At 41.1% G+C, this 20,623-nt stretch overlaps 1 protein-coding gene across 2 annotated transcripts in view; it reads right to left on the bottom strand.

Annotated features, from left to right (window-relative positions):
* The window catches only part of ift172 (intraflagellar transport 172), a 279,132-nt gene that overhangs the window by 57,201 nt on the left and 201,308 nt on the right, over positions 1–20,623 (bottom strand). For both annotated transcript variants that reach the window (XM_043682226.1, XM_043682236.1), the window contains 2 exons: positions 12,749–12,847; positions 2,622–2,731 (listed from right to left, as the gene is read on the bottom strand). In XM_043682226.1, the coding sequence (XP_043538161.1) occupies positions 2,622–2,731; positions 12,749–12,847 (209 nt within the window). The remainder of the gene's footprint in view (positions 1–2,621; positions 2,732–12,748; positions 12,848–20,623) is intronic.

Here is a 20,623-nt window from a genome sequence, read left to right as displayed (position 1 = left end):
GGTCGCTGGCCCCAAAGTGCTCCCCCACTGACACCTCAGTCACCTGCCCTGCCTTATTTCCCAAGAGTAGGTCAAGTTTTGCACCTTCTCTAGTAGGTACATCCACATACTGAATCAGAAAATTGTCTTGTACACATTTAAGAAATTCCTCTCCATCTAAACCTTTAACACTATGGCAGTTCCAGTCGATGTTTGGAAAGTTAAAATCTCCTACCATAACTACCCTATTATTCTTACAGATAGCTGAGATCTCCTTACAAGTTTGTTTCTCAATTTCCCTCTGACTATTATGGGGTATAATACAATCCCAATAAGGTGATCATCCCTTTCTTATTTCTCAGTTCCACCCAAATACCTGCCCTCGATGTATTTCTGGGAATATCCTCCCTCAGTACAGCTGTAATGCTATCCCTTATCAAAAATGCCACTCCCCCTCCTCTCTTGCCTCCCTTTCAATCCTTCCTGTAGCATTTGTATCCTGGAACATTAAGCTGCCAGTCCTGCCCATCCCTGAGCCATGTTTCCGTAATTGCTATGATATCCCAGTCCCATGTTGCTAACCATGCCCTGACTGACTATTAGGCCCCTTGCATTGAAATAAATGCAGTTTAATTTATTAGTCCTACCTTGTATGTGCCTGCCCTTTCTGACTCACTTCTGTTCTCAGCTGTACCTGTGTCAGATCGATCTCTTTCCTCATTATCTCCCTGGTCCCAACCCCCCACCTTACGAGTTTAAATCCTCCCAAGCAGTTCGAGCAAATTTCCCTGCCAGTGTATTAGACCCCTTCCAATTTAGGTGCAATCTGTCCTTCTTGTACAGGTCACTTCTACCCCAAAAGAGATTCCAATAATCCAAAAATGTGAATCCTTCTCCCATACACCAGTTCCTCAGCCATGCATTCATCTGCTCCATCATAGTTTTGATAAAATTCATTATTTCTTTGCTTTATGACATGATATATAAAATAAAGCACTGGTGAAGATAATAATTGCAGAATAAAACCACACTAATTTGCCCTCACTAGCTCGTAGCACTGGGAGTAATCCAGATATTACTACCCATGAGGACCTCCTTTTTAAATTTCTGCCTAACTTTGTGTAATCTCCCTTCAGAATCTCAACCTTTTCCCTTCCATTGTTGTTGGTTCCAATGTGGTCAATGACCTCCTGCTGGCCCCTCTCCCCCGTGAGAACAATCTGCACCCTCTCTGAGACATCCTTGATCCTGGCACCAGGGAAACAACACACCATTCTGCTTTTTCTCTGCTGGCCACAGAAACGTCTGTCTGTACCTCGGACTACAGAATCCCCTAACACAATTGATCTCTTGGAAGCCGATGTACCCCTTATTGCATTACAGCCAGTTTCAATACCAGAAACGTGGCTGTTCGTGTTACGTTCTCCTGAGAATCCATCAACCCCCCACATTTTCCAAAACAGCATACCTGTTTGAAATGGGTATATCCACAAAAGACTCCTGCACTAGCTGCCTCCCTCTCTTACCCTTCCTGGAGTTAACCCATCCATGTGATTGTATCTGAGACTTCCCCCCCTTCCTATAACTGCCATCCATCACATACTGTTGCTGCTGCAAATTTCTCATCGCTTCTATCTGTCTCTCCAACCAATCCACTCGATCTGATAAGATCGATTTGAAATACATAGTTTGATAAAATTCATTATTTCTTTGCTTTATGACATGATATATAAAATAAAGCACTGGTGAAGATAATAATTGCAGAATAAAGCCACACTAATTTGTAAGTCCCTGCCCAATTCTGGATACACAATCTGCAGTACAAGATATCATGAAGAGTTTTAGGATCAACAAAATAAACATTAAAAAATCAAATGACAGATGAGCTGATGCAAAGAAATTAAGAACGCAAGTTAAAGTATCGTATTGTTTGTTGATATGAATCAAACATATTCATTAATTTTAAAATCTCAAAAACTATATGGAATATAGTGTCCCTAAAACATTTTTACTCATTGAATAAAGTAAAAAAAAGTTTAAAAAGCCATAAATATTGTATTTCAAAAACATTAAAGTTATAATTTTTCACATGCTTGCATTTTTCTTATTGGAATAGCTATGGGTTAGAGTATTGAAGAGATATAATCTTATTTCTGAACTCAGACAAGTCTTGGGGTGGCATTGTGGCTCAGTGGTTGCCTCACAGCATCAGGGACCTGAATTCAATGCCCATCTGGGGCGACTGTCTGTGTGGAGTTTGCACAACCTTGCCGTGCTCGCTGGTTTCCTCCCACAATCCAAAGATGTGCAGATGAAGTGAACAGGCCATGCTAAATTGCCCATAGTGATAGGTGCATTAGTCAGAGGTAAATGTAGGGTAGGGGAATGGAGCTGGGTGGGTGACTTTTCAGAGCATTGGTGTGGACTTGTTGGGTCAAATGGCCTGTTTCCTCACTGTACATAATCTAAGTTAATTAAAATTTACTCCAATAGGAAAGAATTCTAATTATGTGTAATCAATGGGCAGAAAGTCTTGACAATGGTTTATTTCATTAAAATTAAAACTCTTTTTGAGGTTATGATCTTCTGATCACTCTAGGGTACTCATTGTGCTGATTATTTGCAACATAGAAAGTTCTTACCTGGGATCGAGTTCCTTTGCCACACGTTTAGCTTTGTTCCATTCTTCCCCTCCTATGAAACAGTCAATGGCATCTTTAATGAGGTCCATATTAAGGTACAGTTCAGCTGCCTGCAAATTAATTGTATTAAAAAATAATTAAATAAAGACCATCTCCAATAAAAGAAAATCTGAAGCATCAATCTTTGATACCTCAATGGCATCGCCATAATTGAATACCCTACTTTGCCCAACATCCTGGGGAGTACTGTTGACCAGAAACTCAATTGGACTAGCCATATAAATACCGTGGCTTCACAAGCAGTTGTGAAGCTAGAAATCCTGTAGCAAGTAACTCATCTCCTGACTCTCCAAAGACAGGAGACTGGTGGAGAATACCCCACTTACCTGGATGAGTGCAACTCTACAAACTCAAAAAGCTTGACCTCATCCAGAACAAAGCAGCCCACTTAATTGGCACCACATCCATACACTCCACCACCGACGTTTTGGCGCAGCACTGCAGAAAATCACCAAAGCTCCTTAGACATCACTTTCCAAAACCACTACCACCTCCATTTTGAAGGACAAAAATAGTACATACATGGGAATACCACCAAGTTCAAATTCCTCTCCAAGCCACTCACCATCCTGACTTGGAAATACATCACCATTCCTTCAGCGTTTTGGGTCAAAATACAGTCATAGACATTTGCAGGATGAAAACAGGCCATTTGGTCCAAATCGTCCATGCCAACCAGATATCCTAAATAAATCTACTTCCATTTCCCGGCATTTGGCTCATATCCCTCTAAACCCTTCCTATTTATTTACCCATCCAGATGTCTTTTCTAATGTTGTAATTGTAGGCCTACACCAACTCCAATTAGACCTTAACTTTGCCTCCCCACCCTTCTCTGTCTTCCACAAGGGCCATTCCCATCAACACTCCTTGGCTCATGCCACACCCCTCACCAACGAACCTCACTCCGCCTCCAATCCCCTAGCATCTTCCTCAGTAATTGGAAATGATGCCACACCTGCCCATATACCATCTCCCTCACCTCCATCCAGGGCCCCAAACAGTCCTTCCAGGTGAGGCAGAGGTTCACCTGCATCTCCTCCAACCTAGTCTATTGCATCCGGTGCTCCCGGTATGGTCTTCTCTACATCAATGAGACCAAATGTAGACTAGGTGACCGTTTCAACAAGTGTTGTCGCCAGGCCCTAAATGGCCAGCCTGACTTTCTGGTCACTGCCCATTTCAATACCCCCTGCTACTTCCCCTCTGACATGTCCCCTCCCAGCCTCCTTCACTGCCGCATCGAATCAGATTGCAAATTGGAGGAACAATACTCATCTTTCACCTGGGCAGCCTAATGATGAAAAGCAGTGGACACAGCATCGATCCTTGTGGCACATGGCTGTCCTCCAGTCTGAAATGCAACCCTCTGTCAGCATCCTCTATCTTCTACCTTCGAACCAGTTCTGTATCCAAACAGCTCGTTCTCCCGTATTCCACGTGATCTAACCTTGCTAAACAGTCTACCAGGAGGAACTTTGTCGAATGCCTTACTGAAGTCCATATAGATCACATCCACTGATCTGCCCTTATGAGTCCTCTTCGCTACTTCTTTAAAAAACTCAATTAAGTTTATGAGACACGTTTTTCCAAGCACAAAGCCATGTTGACTATCCCTAATCAGTCCTTGCCTTTCCAAATACATGCAAGTCCTGTCCCTCAGGATTCCCTCCAACAACTTGCCTACCACCGACATTTGGCTCACCAGTCTATAGTTTTTTCCTGGCTTTTCCTTATCACCTTCCTTAAATAGTGGCACTATGTTAATCAACCTCCAGTCTTCTGGCACCTCACCTGTGGTTATTGATGATTTAAATATCTTAGCAAGGGGCCCAGCTTCTCACAGAATACTAGGATACACCAATCCAGATCCTGGGGGTTTATTCACCTTGATGCTTTTTAAGACATCCAGCACTTCCTCTTCAGTAATATGAACATTTTTCTAGATGTTGATATTCAGTTCCTCACATTCTATATCTTCCATATTGTTCGCCACAGATGGAAATAATTGTTTAGTAATTCCTCCATCTCCTGTAGTCTTATTGATCTTTAAGGGGCCCTGTTCTCTTCCTCGTTACTCTTTTGTCCCTAATGCATTTGTAGAATCCCTTTGGATTCTCCTTAACCCTATTGCCAAAGCTATCACATGTCCGCTTCTTGTCCTCCTACTTTCCTCCTTAAGTATACTCCTTCTGCCTTTAAACTCTTCTTGGCATTCACTCAATCTCTGCTGTCTATATCTGTTAAATGCTTCCTTCCTTTTCTTGACCAAAACTTTAATTTCTCTCGTCATCCAGCACTTCCTACCCTACCAGCCTTGCCCTTCACTCTAACAGTAACATACGGTCTCTGGACATCTCATTTTTGAAGGCTTCCCATTTTCCCGCCATTCCTTTACCTACAAACATCTGTCCCCAATCAACTTTTGAAAGTTCTTGCCTAATACTGCAAAAATTGGCCTTCCTCCAATTTAGAACTTTAACGGTCCATCTTTTACTATTACTATTTCAAAACTAATAGAATTATGGGCACTGGTCCCAAATTGCTCCCCTACTGACACCTCAGTCACCTGCCCTGGCTTACCTCCCAAGCGTATGTCAACGTTTGCACCTTCTCTAGTAGATATATCCACATACTGAATCAGAAACATTTATTGTACAAACTTAACAAATGTCTCTTCATCCAAGATCTTAACACTGTAGCAGTCCCAGTCTATGTTTGGAGAGTTAAAATCCCCTACCGTAAGCACCCTATTATTCTTACTGATAATTTAGATCTTCCTAGAAATGTGTTTCTCAATTTCCTGCTGACTACTGGGAGCTCTATAGTACAATCCCAATAAGGTGATCATCCTCTTCTTATTTCTTACTTGCACCCAAATAACATCGCTGGACGTATTTCTAGGAATATCCTCCCGAAGTACAATTATATTTTAGAATCTTGGAATTCCCTCCCTAACAGTATTGTGGATCTACCGACAGCATATGGACTGCAGTAGTTCAGGAAGGCTGCTCACCACCACCTTCTCAAGGGTAATTAGAGATGGGAAATAAATGCTGGTATAGCCAGTGATACCCATACCCCATGGACGAATAATAAAAAAAAGTATTAATTGTCCCAACCATGGACTGAAAAATGATTCATGGTCATTTAGTCAATGTAATACAACATAAGTGTACAGGTTAACAGAGTTCTCACTGTGTTATTACATTTAAAAGGAATTATTCTAACTGCACAAAAAAGTGATAAGGCTACAAATGGATTGTTTGATTAGATGCACACTGTATTTAAGTATGATATTCAAGTTGTAGCTAGGTAATTAAACAGTGGTTATTATAATAAAAAATTAAATAAATGATGGATCTACCTCTTTTTAAAAACAAGGAAACCAGTCCGGGAAAATTTGGGAAAGTAAACAGAATAACACGCATGGTATTGAGGACATACACAGCACAAAGGATGCAGTTTTTCACTCAAAGCATTCTCTCTATCATGAAATCTATAAATTAGGCCCTTTCAAGGGACATGAATGATGGGCACTTTGTCTGCAGGTGCTCTTATTTTCAAATTACACACACATTTGGGGGCGGCATGGTGGTTAGCACTGCTGCCTCACAGCGCCAGAGACCCGGGTTCTGTCTGTGTGGAGTTTGCACATTCTCCCCGTGTCTGCATGGGTTTTCTCCGGTTTCCTCCCACAGTCCAAAAATTTGCAGGTTAGGTGAACTGGCCATGCTAAATTGCCCATAGTGTTAGGTGAAGGGGTAAATGTAGGGGAATGGGTCTGGGTGGGTTGCGCTTCAACGGGTCGGTGTGGACTTACTGGGCCGAAGGGCCTGTTTCCACACTGTAAGTAATCTAAAATCTAAAAAAAAAACCATAGAAAACTGGATCAGCAAAATATCCTAATTCTCAAAGCTCCTCTTGCAGCATTTCTTCTTGTTATCCTTACATAAGATTGACAATTCTGGAGTGCTGACAGCATAGTCAGCAGCTCATTGCCTGGATGTTTGATTTCATTGTACATTGCCATCCCAAGGTACTTTTCTATCAGGAGAGGAAACACCAGATCCTGGCATCTGCTATGCTGACAGTCTGCACAGGATGATGCGACTGCTCTAAGTTTGGAGTACCTGACAAATCACAAGCATAGTAGAAAGTGGGGGAAATTAATGTCTTGCAGACCTCTATCCTGGAACCACACCTCCTTGTTCTGTATATGATTATGTTCAAAATGCTGGGGAGCTAGTATTTGGCTTTTAATAAATAACCAGCATCTCATTATGGATAGCAACGTTGGCTGGAGGGGTTCTGAGGATTTGAGTTCATCCTTTTCTGATCACATCTAACCATGTGATTTTGCATAACATGGCCTCTACAAATGTTACTGGATTTAGCTCTATGGTAGTAAAGAAACCTTATTTGTAGTTTCATGCTAACCGCTATTAAGCAAGAAGTTCCAAGAACCAGGAGATTATTTAAAAGCATGGATTAGGGTAGAAGAAACGGAGAAACATTCCTTACATCTCTCGTAACAACCCAAACTCCAGCATTTTCTGCATCCAAGGATTTTACCAGGACTGGAGGTTTTGAGTTATAAGGAGAGGCTGGATAGGTTGGGACTCCTCTTCACTGCAGCACAGAAGATTGAGGGATGTATAAAATCATGATAGCACAGATAAGGTGAATAGCATAGGTATTTTCCCCATGATAGTGGAGTTCAAAACTAGAAGATATATTTTTAAAGTGAGAGGAGAAAGATTTTAAAAGGGGCACCTTTCTCATACATGGAGAAAGTGCCAGAGGAAGAGCCACTGCTACAGGAAGTGATAAGTGCAGGTACAGTTACAACATTTAAAGACATTTGGACAGGTACATGAATAGGAAAGTTTGAAAGGGATATGGGCCAAGCGCAGGCAACTGGGACTATATTAGTTTGGGAAATTTGGTGAGCATGAGTGAGTTGAGTCGAAGGGTCTGTTCCTGTGCTATATGACTCCATGACTTTATAAAGAGCATGATTTCAGGCTAACACCCACAATTTCAGAAGCCTATTTCCTGAATTCCACCCTATCAGACTAGCAATTCCCTCCATTTGTGTATCACTTTATCCAGTATTCATAATGAGAAATAAAGCTCATTATAGTTATATGTATGTTGGTTAAAAAAGGATTCCATTATATACAAAAAGGTTTCTACATCTGCTGTCACCATGTACTCATCTGCTTTAAGTAATAAATGAACTTGGTAAATTCAAAGCTGTCCATTGCCATAATTTGCAGGTATCTGTGGTTTTGATGGTCAATCTGTATTTATTTGAAACTGTATCTTTGGGGAATACTTTCTATATCATCAGTTTGCAGTTTATCGTTTATTGATTTTTAAACACCTTTTGCTCAATATTTCATTCTAGATGGGTGAGTTCAGCAGTGATATGAAACTTGGTCATATTTTTCAGCTTAAGGAAAGGCACCCCAAAGTGATGTAGTCACATCGCTTGCTAGAAGACATCACTGTGTACATATGACTAAAGCAGGCAGACTAAAAATCTTGAAAAGTAGCTGTCCATATCTTTTATAAAATGTCAGGCTTATTTTTGCACAATTAAAGAGTTTTAAAATAAATTCCAATGGGAAATAGAATAAATTCTTCCCATAAAATGAATCAATTGATCATAAGTTCACAAAACACGATTATGATTTGTTTATTTAATTTGTGACTTGTCAAAGATTTTACATGTTTTAACTTTCATTTGAAAATTAACGGTAAACATTACACTGAAGAAATTACCCAACAGTTTTTCTGAATATATCGAAAGCTGTTTCTATGATCAAAGTAGCATTTATAGAGAAAGGGCTTTGGAAGTAGTCCTTGCTTGAATATAATTCAACTGCCAGGAGGTGTAGTACTAATTTTAAAAGGAAAACATTTTGATAGTAATGGTTAATGGTATTAGAACAAATAAAACTAAGATCTATGACCAATCATTTTGTTCTACAAATGGTAATGGTTCCAGATTGTGAGGTGGAACAATAGCTTAATAGTTAGCATTGCTGCCTCACAGCGCTAGGTACCCAGGTTTGAATCCACCTTCAGGCGACTGTTGTGTGGAGTTTGCACATTCTTTCCACGTCTGCATGAGTTTCCTCCAGGTATCTTGTTCCCTTCTACAGTCCAAAGATATGCAGGTTAGATAGATTGGCAATACTAAATTGCCCAGGGATGTGCAAGCTCGGTGGATTAGCCATGAGAAATGCCAGGTTACAGGGATAGGGTATGGGGGTCTGAGCGGGATGCTCTTTACAGGGTCAATGTTGATTTGATGGGCTAAATGGCCTGCTTCCATACTATGGGGATTCTATGATTGTAAAGTATATTATTAATATTGTAGTTGCAGAGTTGCAGATAAGAAACATAACAAGTTAGTTCTTTGGAATTGTGTGGAACCCGCAGGAGATGGGTGAGGTACTAAATGTATATCTTACATCAGTGTTTACTTTGGAGAGGGTTTTTGGAAGCGAGAGAACTTACGAAAATAAACAGCGATATCTTGAAGTGTCCATATTGCAAAGGTGGTGGTGCTGGACATCTTAAAATGCATAAAGGTGGACAAATCCCCAGGACCTGGATCAGGTGTACCCTAGAATTTTGGAAATCAGGAAAGTGATTCCTGGGCTCCTTGCTGAGATATTTGTATCATCAATAGCCAAGGGTAAGGTTCTGGAAGACTAACGTTGGCTACTGGGGTGCCATTATTTAAGAAAGGTGGTAAGGAAAAGACAGGGAACTATAGATCAGTGAGCCTGACATCAGTGGTGGGTAAGTTGTTGGAGGGGACTCGGAGGGACAGGATTTACATGTATTTGGAAAGGCAAGGACTGATTCGGGATAGTCAACATGGCTATCTGAGTGGGACATCATGTCTCAGTAACTTGATTGAATTTTTTTGAAGAAATATCAAAGAAGATTGATGAAAGCAGAGCGGTAAAGTGTTTGACAAGATTCCACGTAGTAGATTGGTTAGCATGGTTAGATCACGTGTATACAGAGAGAATTAGCCATTTGGATACAAAATTGGTTTGAAGTTAGAAGACATAGGGTGGTGATGGGCGGTTGTTTTTCCGACTGGAGGCCTGTGACCAGCAGTGTGCTGCAAGATCAATGCTGAGTCCACTGCTTCTTGCCAGTTATATAAATGATTTGGATGTGAACATCAGAGATATGGTTACTAAGATTGCAGATGACATTAAAATTTTGGTGGAGTGGACAGCAAAGAAGTTTACCTTAGACTACTTAGCATAGTGGCTCAATGGTTAGCACTGCAGCCTCACAGCGCCAGGGACCTGGGTTCAATTCCAGCCTGAGGCGACTGTCTGTGTGGAGTTTGCACATTCTCCCTGTGTCTGTGTGGGTTTCCTCCCACAGTCCAAAGATGTGCAGATTAGGTGAATTGCCCATAGTGTTAGGTGCATTAGTCAGAGGGAAATGGGTCTGGGTGGATTACTCTTCAGAGGGTCGGTGTGGACTGGTTGGACCAAAGGGCCTGTTTCCACACTGTAGGGGATCTAATCTAATCTAAATGACAAGGTCCTGGCGAGTGTGGTTGAACGAAGAGACCTTGGGTTGCAGGCTCATAATTCCTTGAAAGCAGAGTCACAGGTAGATGGTAATGAAGAAGGCATTCGGTACGCTTGCCTTTATTCGCCAATGCATTGCATACAGTGGTTGGGGCATTATGTTGTGGCTATACTCTGGTATTATCGATTGCCACAGGTGAAATGCCAGAAGACTGAAGGTTGACTAACATAGCGCTATTATTTAAGAAAGGTGGAAAGGAATAGCCAGGGAACTATAGATCGGTGAGTGTGACATCAATGGTGGGTAGGTTTTTAGAAGGGATTCTGAGGAACGGGATTTAGATGCATTAGTTAGGCCACGATTGGAATATTGTGTTCAATTCTGGTCTCCCTGCTAAAGGAAACTTGAAAGGGTTCAGAAAACATTTACAAGGATGTTGTCAGGGTTGGAAGGTTTGAGCTACAAGAAGAGGCTCAATAGGCTGGGGCCATTTTCCCTGGAGTGTCAGGCTGAAGGGTGACCTTACAGAGGTTTATAAAATCATGAGAGGCATGAATATAGTTAATAGACAAGGTCGATCCCTCAGGATGGGTAAGTGCAAAACTACAGGACATAGGTTTAAGGCGAGACGAGAATAATTTAAAGGGGTCCTAAGGGACAACCATTTCATGCAGAGGATGGTGCATGTATGGAACGAGCTGCCAGAGGCGTTGGTAGAGACTGTACAATTACAGCACTTAAAAGGCATCTGGATAGGTATATGAGTGGGAAGGGTTTAGAAGGTTATGGGTCAAATGCTGGCAAATAGGGGACTAGATTAATTTACAAAATCTGGTTGGCATGGACAAGTTGGACCAAAGGGTCTGTTTCTGTGCTGTACATCTCTATGACTCTAATTATATCATGAATTTCAGTAAGTGCATGATTACTCACAGAGTAAAATTATTTTCATTATTGGCGGATTGTCAACTATACCAAACATTTTTAGTTTATTCTTCATTTTAGTGAGGCCAGGACAATGGGCGGCATGGTGGCATAGTGGTTAGCACTGCTGCCTCACAGCACCAGAGGCCTGGGTTCAATTCCTATCTCAGACAACTGTCTGTGTGGAGTTTGCACATTCTCCCCGTGTCTGTGTGGATTTCCTCCAGTTTCTTCCCACAGTCCAAAAAACGTGCAGGTTAAGTGAATTGGCCAAGCTAAATTGCCTGTAGTGTTAGGTGAAGGGGTAAATGTAGGGGTTGCTCTTTGGAGGGTCAGTGGGACTTGTTGGGCCGGAGGGCCCGTTTCCACATTGTAAGTAATCTAATCTTAACTAAAATGAGGGACAATGAAAACACTAAGTGCATATTACTTTTATCCCTCATAATAGATTCTGCCCTTTAAAATTAGTAGAACACCTCTGAATGACTGAATTAAATACAAGGAAGAACAACTTTCAAAGCATTCCTCATGTTCTTGTAGATGATACTGCTTTGATTTAGTGCTAGATCAGAATTTATGATGATCTAATTATGATGATTTATGAAGTATTTCCTTAAGTTACGTTGTGTACATAGAATCAAATTCAGACAGAACCTTAATTATTGCAATCTGGAGTAACTTTTATGAGTGAAGTCAAAAGGATTATGAGTAAGTTTAAAGAAGGATGAAGAAGTCCAGATGTCCCTTTTTCTAATATGGGTACACAATCTTATTCAGCTATGGACCGAAACTAAAAATTGAAGGAAACAATCAGTTGAAAGAGAAGGAAAAACCATGATTAATACCTCCACAAAACACTGACATCGTACTAAACCTTTAAAGGAGTTCCCACACGTCATTGACAAAGAAGGGCAGTAATTCAAAAATTAGAAGGGCAGCGGTATATTTGCCAAAACATATTATTTCTATCAAGATTTTATTTTATGTAAATATTGCTGGCAAGGCCAGCATTTATTGTCCTTTAGAAAATAGGGTAGACCTTTTTGAGCAATTTGATACACCTCAGTGGCTTGCTGGATCAAGAATGCAGTTAAGAGTAAATAAGTACTCCAGCAAGCCAATTAGGAGAACAGTTTTGCTTCCTGAAAAGATATCAGTTAACTGGCTGGGTATTTATTACAGTCTGACAGTTAAACGGTTAATTTTATTGACAAAAGCTTTTTAAAACCGAGTGCAAATTCAGAAACTGCTTTGATGAGACTCGAACGCTCTCTCCCTGGATGATTAGTTTAATCCTAACAATCAGACTATTACACCAGTGAAGAGTTATTTACATTGGGAATTTTAAAACAATGCCAATGTAAAGCATATCCATCACTACATTAAGGAGAAAATAGATTAACATTTCAGATAGAAATCCATTGCTAGTCCGCCTCAAGAACCATCAAGAAAACTTAACCCAGGTTGGTGAGTATTCCAAACATTTTCTGATTTGATTTAACTGTTATATTTACATCTTCTGCATAGATAACATAATCAAAAATTAGACTAATTCAAATCCATACCGCACTGTATTTCTGTATTTCAATCAGTCGAGGACCAAGTGTCTGAATCACCTCAAGTGTTTTGTCCTGATTTAAAAATTTGATAGACAGTTCAGCAGCCTGGAATATGAAGAACTCAGTAAGAATAGAGAGAAACCTTGTACAAAAAAAAATTCCATAGTGATTCCAAGATAATAAGATAAATTTAAATTTAGTACTGACCACAAATAAAATAAGGTAGACCTCAAAAAACTTGAGGACTCTCTCTTCATTGGCCAGAGACACAGAATATTTTGAAACATAGCAAGTTTTGAGAAGATTTGTAGCTCAGGTTGAGGTTCTGGATGTAGGTTTGCTCGCTGAGCTGGAAGATTCATTTCCAGACATTTCGTCACCCTACGACGTAACATCACCCGGAGGCCCACTGAAGATGTAACCTTGTAGGGTGACAAAACATCCGGAAATGAACCTTCCAGCTCAGCGAGCAAATCTACATCCAGAATTTTGAAACATAATTAACAGCCAAGCAAGAAATCCAGACATATTAATTACAACACAAACTGAAAAGTTTAAAGAAAGAATAATCCATAAAGAATTGTCAAAGTAGAAAAATACCAGAAACTTGCAGCAGGTCATTCAACATCAGTAAAAAGAAATTCAGGTACCATCTCTATTCCTTTCAACTCTTTGCCTTCTGGTAAAATTATGGTCCATTTTTCAGATTCAATTGTTTTATTTCAGTTATTTAACCTTTGCGAAAAGTGTATTTTATAACCATATGACTCATCTTAATCTACCAAATAATATTTTGGCATTTAAACACTATCACAATGGACCTATATAAAAGATAAAATTAAACTTTGGGGTTGCTTTTCATTTTGTTTTCTGGCATGGACTGAGAGCCAACTTGTTTCTTTTGTGCATTGAATGATTATTTCTGGTGGCTAGCCAAACTACTCACACATCAAAGTAAGGCCATAAGACATAGGAGCAGAAATTAGGCTATTCAGCCCATTAAATCTGCTCCACCTTTCAATCATAGCTGATAAGTTTCTCAACCCTATTCTCCTGCTTTCTCCCCGTAACCCTTGATCCCCTTAACAATCAAGAACCTATCTATCTTAGTCTTAAATATACTCAATGACCTGGCCTCCACAGCAATGAATTCCATAGATTCACTACTCTCTGGCTGAAGAAGTTTCTCCTTATCTCCATTCTTAAAGGTCTTCCCTTTACTCTAAGACTGTGGGCTCAGGTCCTTGTCTCTCCTACAAATGGAAACATCTTCCCAACATCTACTCTGTCCAGGCCATTGAGTATTCCATATGTTTCAATTAGATTTTCTCTCATCTTTTTAAACTCCATTGGGTATAGACCCAGAGTCCTCAAACGTTCCTCATATGCTATTCCTGCAACCATTCTTGTAAACCTCCTCTGAACATGCTCCAGGACTGGGACATCCTTCCTGAGATATGACGTTCAAAACTACACACAATACTCCAAATGTAGTCTGACCAGAGTCTTACAAAATCTCATAAGTACATCCCTGCTTTTATATTTAAGTCCTCTCAAAATAAATGCCATTATTGCATTTGCCTTCCTAACTACTGACTCAACCTGCAATTTTACCTTGAGAGAACCCTGGACAAGAACTCCCAAGTCTCTTTGCACTTCAGACTCTGAATTTTCTCCCCATTTAGAAAATAACCCATGGCTCTATTCTTCTTACCAAAATGCATGACCTCACACTTTCCTAAGTGTACTCCATCTACCGCTTCTTTGCCCACTCTCCTAACCAGTTTCCTCATTTCCCCCCCCCCCCCCATACACTTATCTCTCCATCCTGGACGCTTCCTGCCTCTATTCCTGATGAAGGGCTTTTCCCCGAAACGGCGATTTTCCTGCTCCTTGGATGCTGTCTGACTTGCTGTGCTTTTCCAGCACCACTCTGATATACACTTTCCTAACCTGCCTAAATCCTTCTGCAGCCCCCTATCTGCTCCTCTACCTATCTTTGTCTTATCTGCAAATGTAGCTAGAATACCCTCAGCTCCTTCATCTAGATTGTTAACGAATAAAGTGAAAAGCTGTGGTCCCAATACTGAGCATTGTGGAACACCACTTGTCACCAACTACCATCCTGAGAAGGACCCTTTTATCCGCATTCTCTGTTTTCTGCCAGACAGCCAAACTGCTATCCATTCCAGCAGCTTGTCCCTAACATCATGGGCCTTTATTTACTGATAGATTCTGGGTATTCCAAGATGGAGGATGGAAAAATTTTTTGGCTGTAACAGGCTGCTCCTTTTTTGAGGTATTTTAGGTGTTGGAGTGATTTTCTCAAATTCAAGGAGCAGCAATTACTGTTTTATATGCTGTTGCAGTGTTTTGGAACTTCGGAGAAAAAAAAGTCAAAACAACAGCACTTTCAAAAGGGAGAGGAACAAAGGCAGCACATGGTGAGGTGAGGTTAGCTCAGGGGGAAGAGAGAGAGAGATGGAGAAAGAAACCCACACGGCTAACTGATACAACAGTGAACCTGCACAGGTACTGCCTTTGCTGTTCGAGTTCATGTATTGCTGGATATAGGAGTACGTCTGGGAAATTTAACAAACAGTGAAATTCACAACTAATCTTGGAGGAACTTGTTTGGGAGAGGTCACAGCGCAGAAAATGATAAGTGAATAGTTTAAGCGTGGCCTTACAGTAAGTCTGCAGTAGTGAGTAGAATGGGTTCTTTCTTCATTATATGCTTTATTTGAGATATGTCTCTTGATTCAACTTAAAAAATATAAGCCATAAGTATTACATTAGCCTGGAGCAGTGTTTTATAGAGGAATAAGACGGTCCTAATTTCTGGGTCTGTACACTGAAAGAAGCAAAAATGGCCACTAGGAGAGTGATATGCTCTTCTTGTCGGATGTGGGAGTTTAGGGAGAGTTTCAGTGTTACTGAGGATTATATTTGTAATAAATGCAATTGGTTGCGAATCCTATCAGATCAAATGGATTGGTTGGACAGACAGTTAGAGGCAATGAGGAATTTACAAGAGCAAGGGGATGTGATGGATGGCGGGGGAAAAGTTACAGATACAATCACACAGATGGGTTATCTCCAGGAAAGGTAAGAAAGATAGGCAAGTAGTTGCAGAAGTCTTCTATGGCTATACCCATTTCAAATAAGTATGCTGTTTTGGAAAATGTAGGGCGTGATGGATTCTCAGAGGAATGAAGCATGGACAATCACGTTTCTGGTGTTGAGACTGGCTCTAATGCAATGAGCAGTACGTCGGATTCCAAGATATCAATTGTGTTAGGGGACTCTCTAGTCCGAGGCTCAGGCATATGTTTCTGTGGCCAGCAGTGAAAAGTCAGAATGGTGTGTGGCCTCCCTGGTGCCAGGATCAAGGATGTCTCAGAGAGGGTGCAGAATGTTCTCAAGGGGAAGAGGGACCAGCACGACATTGGAACCAACGACATAGGAAGGGAAAAGGATGAGATTCTGAAGGGAGAATATAAAGAGTTAGGCAGGAATTTAAAAAGGAGATCCTTGAGAGGAGTAATATCTGGATTACCCCCGGTGCTGTGAGCTAGTGAGGGTAGGAATAGGAGGATAGAGCAGAGTAAGGAATGGTTGAGGAGCTGGTGTATGGGAGAAGGATTCACATTTTTGGATCATTGGAATCTCTTCTGGGTAGAAGTGACCTGTACAAGAAGGACAGAGTGCACCTCAATTGGAAGGGGACTAATATACTGGCAGGGAGATTTGCTAAAGCTGCTCCGGCGGATTTAAACTATTAAGGTTGGGGTGGGGGGTGGGGGGGGACCCAGAGTGATAGTGAGGAAGGAGATCAATCTGAGACTGGTACGGTTGATAAAAGAATTGATTCAAATAGTCAGGGCAGACAGGGACAAAGCTGAGAACAAGGTAGGAATGATAAATTAAACTGCATTTATTTCAATGCAAGAGGCCTAACAGGGAAGGCAGATGAACTCAGGGCATGGTTAGGAACATGGGACTGGGATATCATAGCAATTATAGAAACATGGCTCAGGGATGGACAGGACTTGCAGCTTTATGTTCCAGGATACAAATGCTACAGGAAGGACAGAAAGGGAGGCAAGAGAGGAGGGGAAGTGGCATTTTTAATAAATGATAGCATTACAGCTGTACTGAGGAAGGATATTCCCAGAAATATATCCAGGGAAGTTATTTGGGTTGAACTGAGAAATAAGGAAGGGATAATCACCTTATTGGGATTATATTATAGACCCCTTAATAGTCAGAGGGAAATTGAGAAACAAATTTGTAAGGAGATTTCAGTTATCTGTAAGAATAATAGGGTGGTTATGGAAGGGGATTTTAACTTTCCAAACATTGACTGGGACTGCCATTGTGTTAAGGGTTCAGATGGAGAGGAATTTGTTAAGTGTGTACAAGAAAATCTTCTGATTCAATGTGAATGAACCTACTAGAGAAGGTGCAAAACTTGACCTACTGCTGGGAAATAAGGCAGGGCAGGTGACTGAGGTGTCAGTGATGGAGTACTTTGAGGCCAGCGACCATAATTCTATTAATTTTAAAATAGTGATGGAACAGAATAGACTAGATCTAAAAGTTGAAGTTCTAAATTAGAGGAAGGCTAATTTTGATGGTATGAAGCAAGGACTTTCAAAAGTTGATTGGGGGTAGATTTTCGCAGGGACAGTCAAAAAATGGGAAGCCGTCAGAAATGAGATAACAAGAGTCCAGGGTGAAAGGAAAGACTGGTAGGTGTAAGGAATGCTGGATGACTAAAGAAATTAAGGGCTTGGTTAAGAAAAAGAAGGAAGTCTATGTCACATGTAGATGGTCTATGATCATGGTAAATGATCATGAATCCTTAGAAGAGTATAAAGGCAGTAGAAGTATTAGCAAGTTTTGAGAAGATTTGTAGCTCAGATTGAGGTTCTGGATGTAGGTTTGCTCGCTGAGCTGAAAGGTTCATTTTCAGACGTTTCATCACCATACTAGATAACATCTTCAGTGAGCCTCTGAATGAAGTACTGTTGATGTTTCCTGCTTTCTATTGATATGTTTGGGTTGGTGATATAATTTCCTGTAGTGACGTCATTTCCTGTTCTTTTTCACAGGTAAATCGGGTTCAAGTCAATGTGTTTGTTGATAGAGTTCTGGTTGGTATGCCATGCTTCTAGGAATTCTCATGAGTGTTTTTGTAAATGCAAATGGTAGACCACAAACTCACCAACACACTAAATCAGCAGCTAGTGAACTTGAAAGACCCTATACAGACAGCAAGCAAAACTAATGTCATTTACAAAACACCATGCAAGGACTATAACAAACACTACATTGAACAAACAGGCAGAAAACTAGCCACCAGGATACATGAACATCAACTAGCCACAAAACAACATGACCCTCTCTCACTAGTATCCTTACATACAGATAAGGAAGGATACCACTGGGACAACACATCCATCCTCAGACAAGCCAAACAGAGACATGGACGAGAACTCCTAGAAGCATGGCATTCCAACCGGAAGTCTATCAACAAACACATTAATTTGGACCCCATTTACCACACCCTAAGAAAAAGACATCACCAAAGAAAATGACATCACCGTTGAGTACAGGAGTTCGGAGGTCATGTTGCAGCTGTACAGGACATTGGTTCAGCCACTTTTGAAATATTGCATGCAGTTCTGGTCTCCTTCCTGTCGGAAAGAAGTTGTGAAACTTGAAAGGGTTCAGAGAAGATTTACAAGGATGTTGCCAGGATTAGAGGATTTAAGTTATGAGGACAGGCTGAATAGGCTGGGGCTGTTTTCTCTGGAGTGTCGGAGGCTGAGGGGTGACCTTATAGAGGTTTATAGAGGTTAGGTGGATTGGCCATGCTAAATTGCCCACAGTGTTAGGTAAGGGATAAATGTAGGGGTATGGGTGGGTTGCGCTTCGGTGGGTCGGTGTGGACTTGTTGGGCCGAAGGGCCTGTTTCCACACTGTAAGTAATCTAATCTAATCTATAAAATCATGAAGGGCATGATAGGATAAATAGACAAAGTCTTCTCCCTGGGGTGGGGGAGTCCAGAACTAAAGGGCATAGGTTTAGGATGAGAGGGGAAGGATATAAAAGAGACCTAAAAGGGCAACATTTTCACACAGAGGGTGGTACATGTATGGAATCAGCTGCCAGAGGAAGTGGTGGAGGCTAGTACAATTTCAACATTTAAAAGGCATCTGGATGGGTATACGAATCGGAAGGGTTTGGAGGGATATGGGCTGGGTACTGGCAGGTGGGACTAGATTGGGTTGGGATATCTGGTCAGCATGGACGAGTTGAACCAAAGGGTCTGTTTCCGTATATCTCTATGACTCTATTCAGTCGCCTCCTGTGCGGCACCTTGTCAAAGGCCTTCTTGAAGTTCAGGTAGATAGCATCCATTGGCTCTCCTTGGTCTAACCTGCTCATTACTTCCTCAAAGAAGTCTAGCAGATTTGTCAGGTATGACTTCCCCTTGATGAAGCCATGCTGACTTTGCCCTATTTTACCAGACACTTCCAAGTATTCAGAAATCTCATCCCTCAGAATGGATTCCAGGATCATACCCATGACCGAGGTTAGGCTAAACAGTCTGTAATTTTCTGTTATTTGCCTTACTCCCTTTTTAAACAAGGGTGTCACATTAATTTTACAGTCCCTGATTCTAGTGATTCCTGAAAGATTACCACGAATGCCTCCACTATCTTCTCAGCTATCTCCCTTAGAACTCTGGGCTGTAGTCCATATGGTCCAGATGACTTATCCATCTTAGGCCATTTGGTTATTCTTGCACCTTCTCCTCAGTGATGGCCACCATTCTGAGCTCTGCTGCCTTGCTCTCTTGAATTTTTGGAATATTACTCGTGTCTTCCACTGTGAAGACTGAAACAAAGTAATTATTCAGTTCCTTAGCCATTTCCATGTTCCCCACTGCTGTCTGTCCAGTGTCTTTTTCCAGCGGCCCAATGTCCACTTCTGACTCTCTTTTGCCCTTTATATATCGAGAAACTCTTACAGTCTTCCTTTATATTACTGGCCAGCTTAACCTCATATTTAATCTTCTCCCTCCTTATGTATTTTTTGTTGCCCTCTGTTGGTCTTTGTAAGCTTCCAAATCCTCTGGTTTCCCACTGCCCTTCGCCACATTATATGCTTTCTCTTTTGCTTTTATGCTATCCCTGACTTCCCTAGTCAGTCACGTTGCCTCATCCTCCCTGTATCATGCTTCTTTTTCCTCGTGATGAATCTCTCCTGTGTCTCTTGAATTACTCCCAGAAACTCCTGCCGTTGCTGTTCCACTGTCTTTCCTCCTAGCCAATTCTGCTCAGCTATTCCTTCATGCATCTGTAGTTGCATTTATCCAGCTGTAATACTGTTACCTCTGATTCTATCATCTCCCTAAAAATTGCAGAGTAAATTCAATCATATTATGATCACTGCCTCCTAAGGGTTCCTTCACCTTAAGTACCCTTATCAAGTCTGCCTCACTGCACAACACTAAATCCAATATTGCCTGTTCCCTAGTGGGGTCCATCACCACCTATTCCAAAAAAACTATCTCGTAGACATTCCACAAATTTCTTTTCTTGCAATCCACTGCCAACCTGATTTTCCCAGTCCACCTGCATATTGAAATCCCCAATGATCATTTGTAACGTTGCCTTTCCTACACATCTTTTCTATCTACTGGTGTATCTTGCGCCCCAGCTCCTTACTACAGTTTGGAGGCCTGTACACACTTTAACTTTGGTTCTTTTTAGCTTTGCTGTTCCTCAATTTTACACAGATTCTACACAATCTGACCCGACTTTGTTTCTCACTATTGACTTAATTTCATTTCTTACTAACAAGGC

This window comes from Chiloscyllium plagiosum, chromosome 3, assembly GCF_004010195.1.
Source record: "Chiloscyllium plagiosum isolate BGI_BamShark_2017 chromosome 3, ASM401019v2, whole genome shotgun sequence".
Lineage (NCBI taxonomy): Eukaryota > Metazoa > Chordata > Chondrichthyes > Orectolobiformes > Hemiscylliidae > Chiloscyllium > Chiloscyllium plagiosum.
The sequence above is the reverse complement of the archived record's forward strand: the minus strand, read 5'-3'. Positions and strand labels throughout refer to the sequence as shown.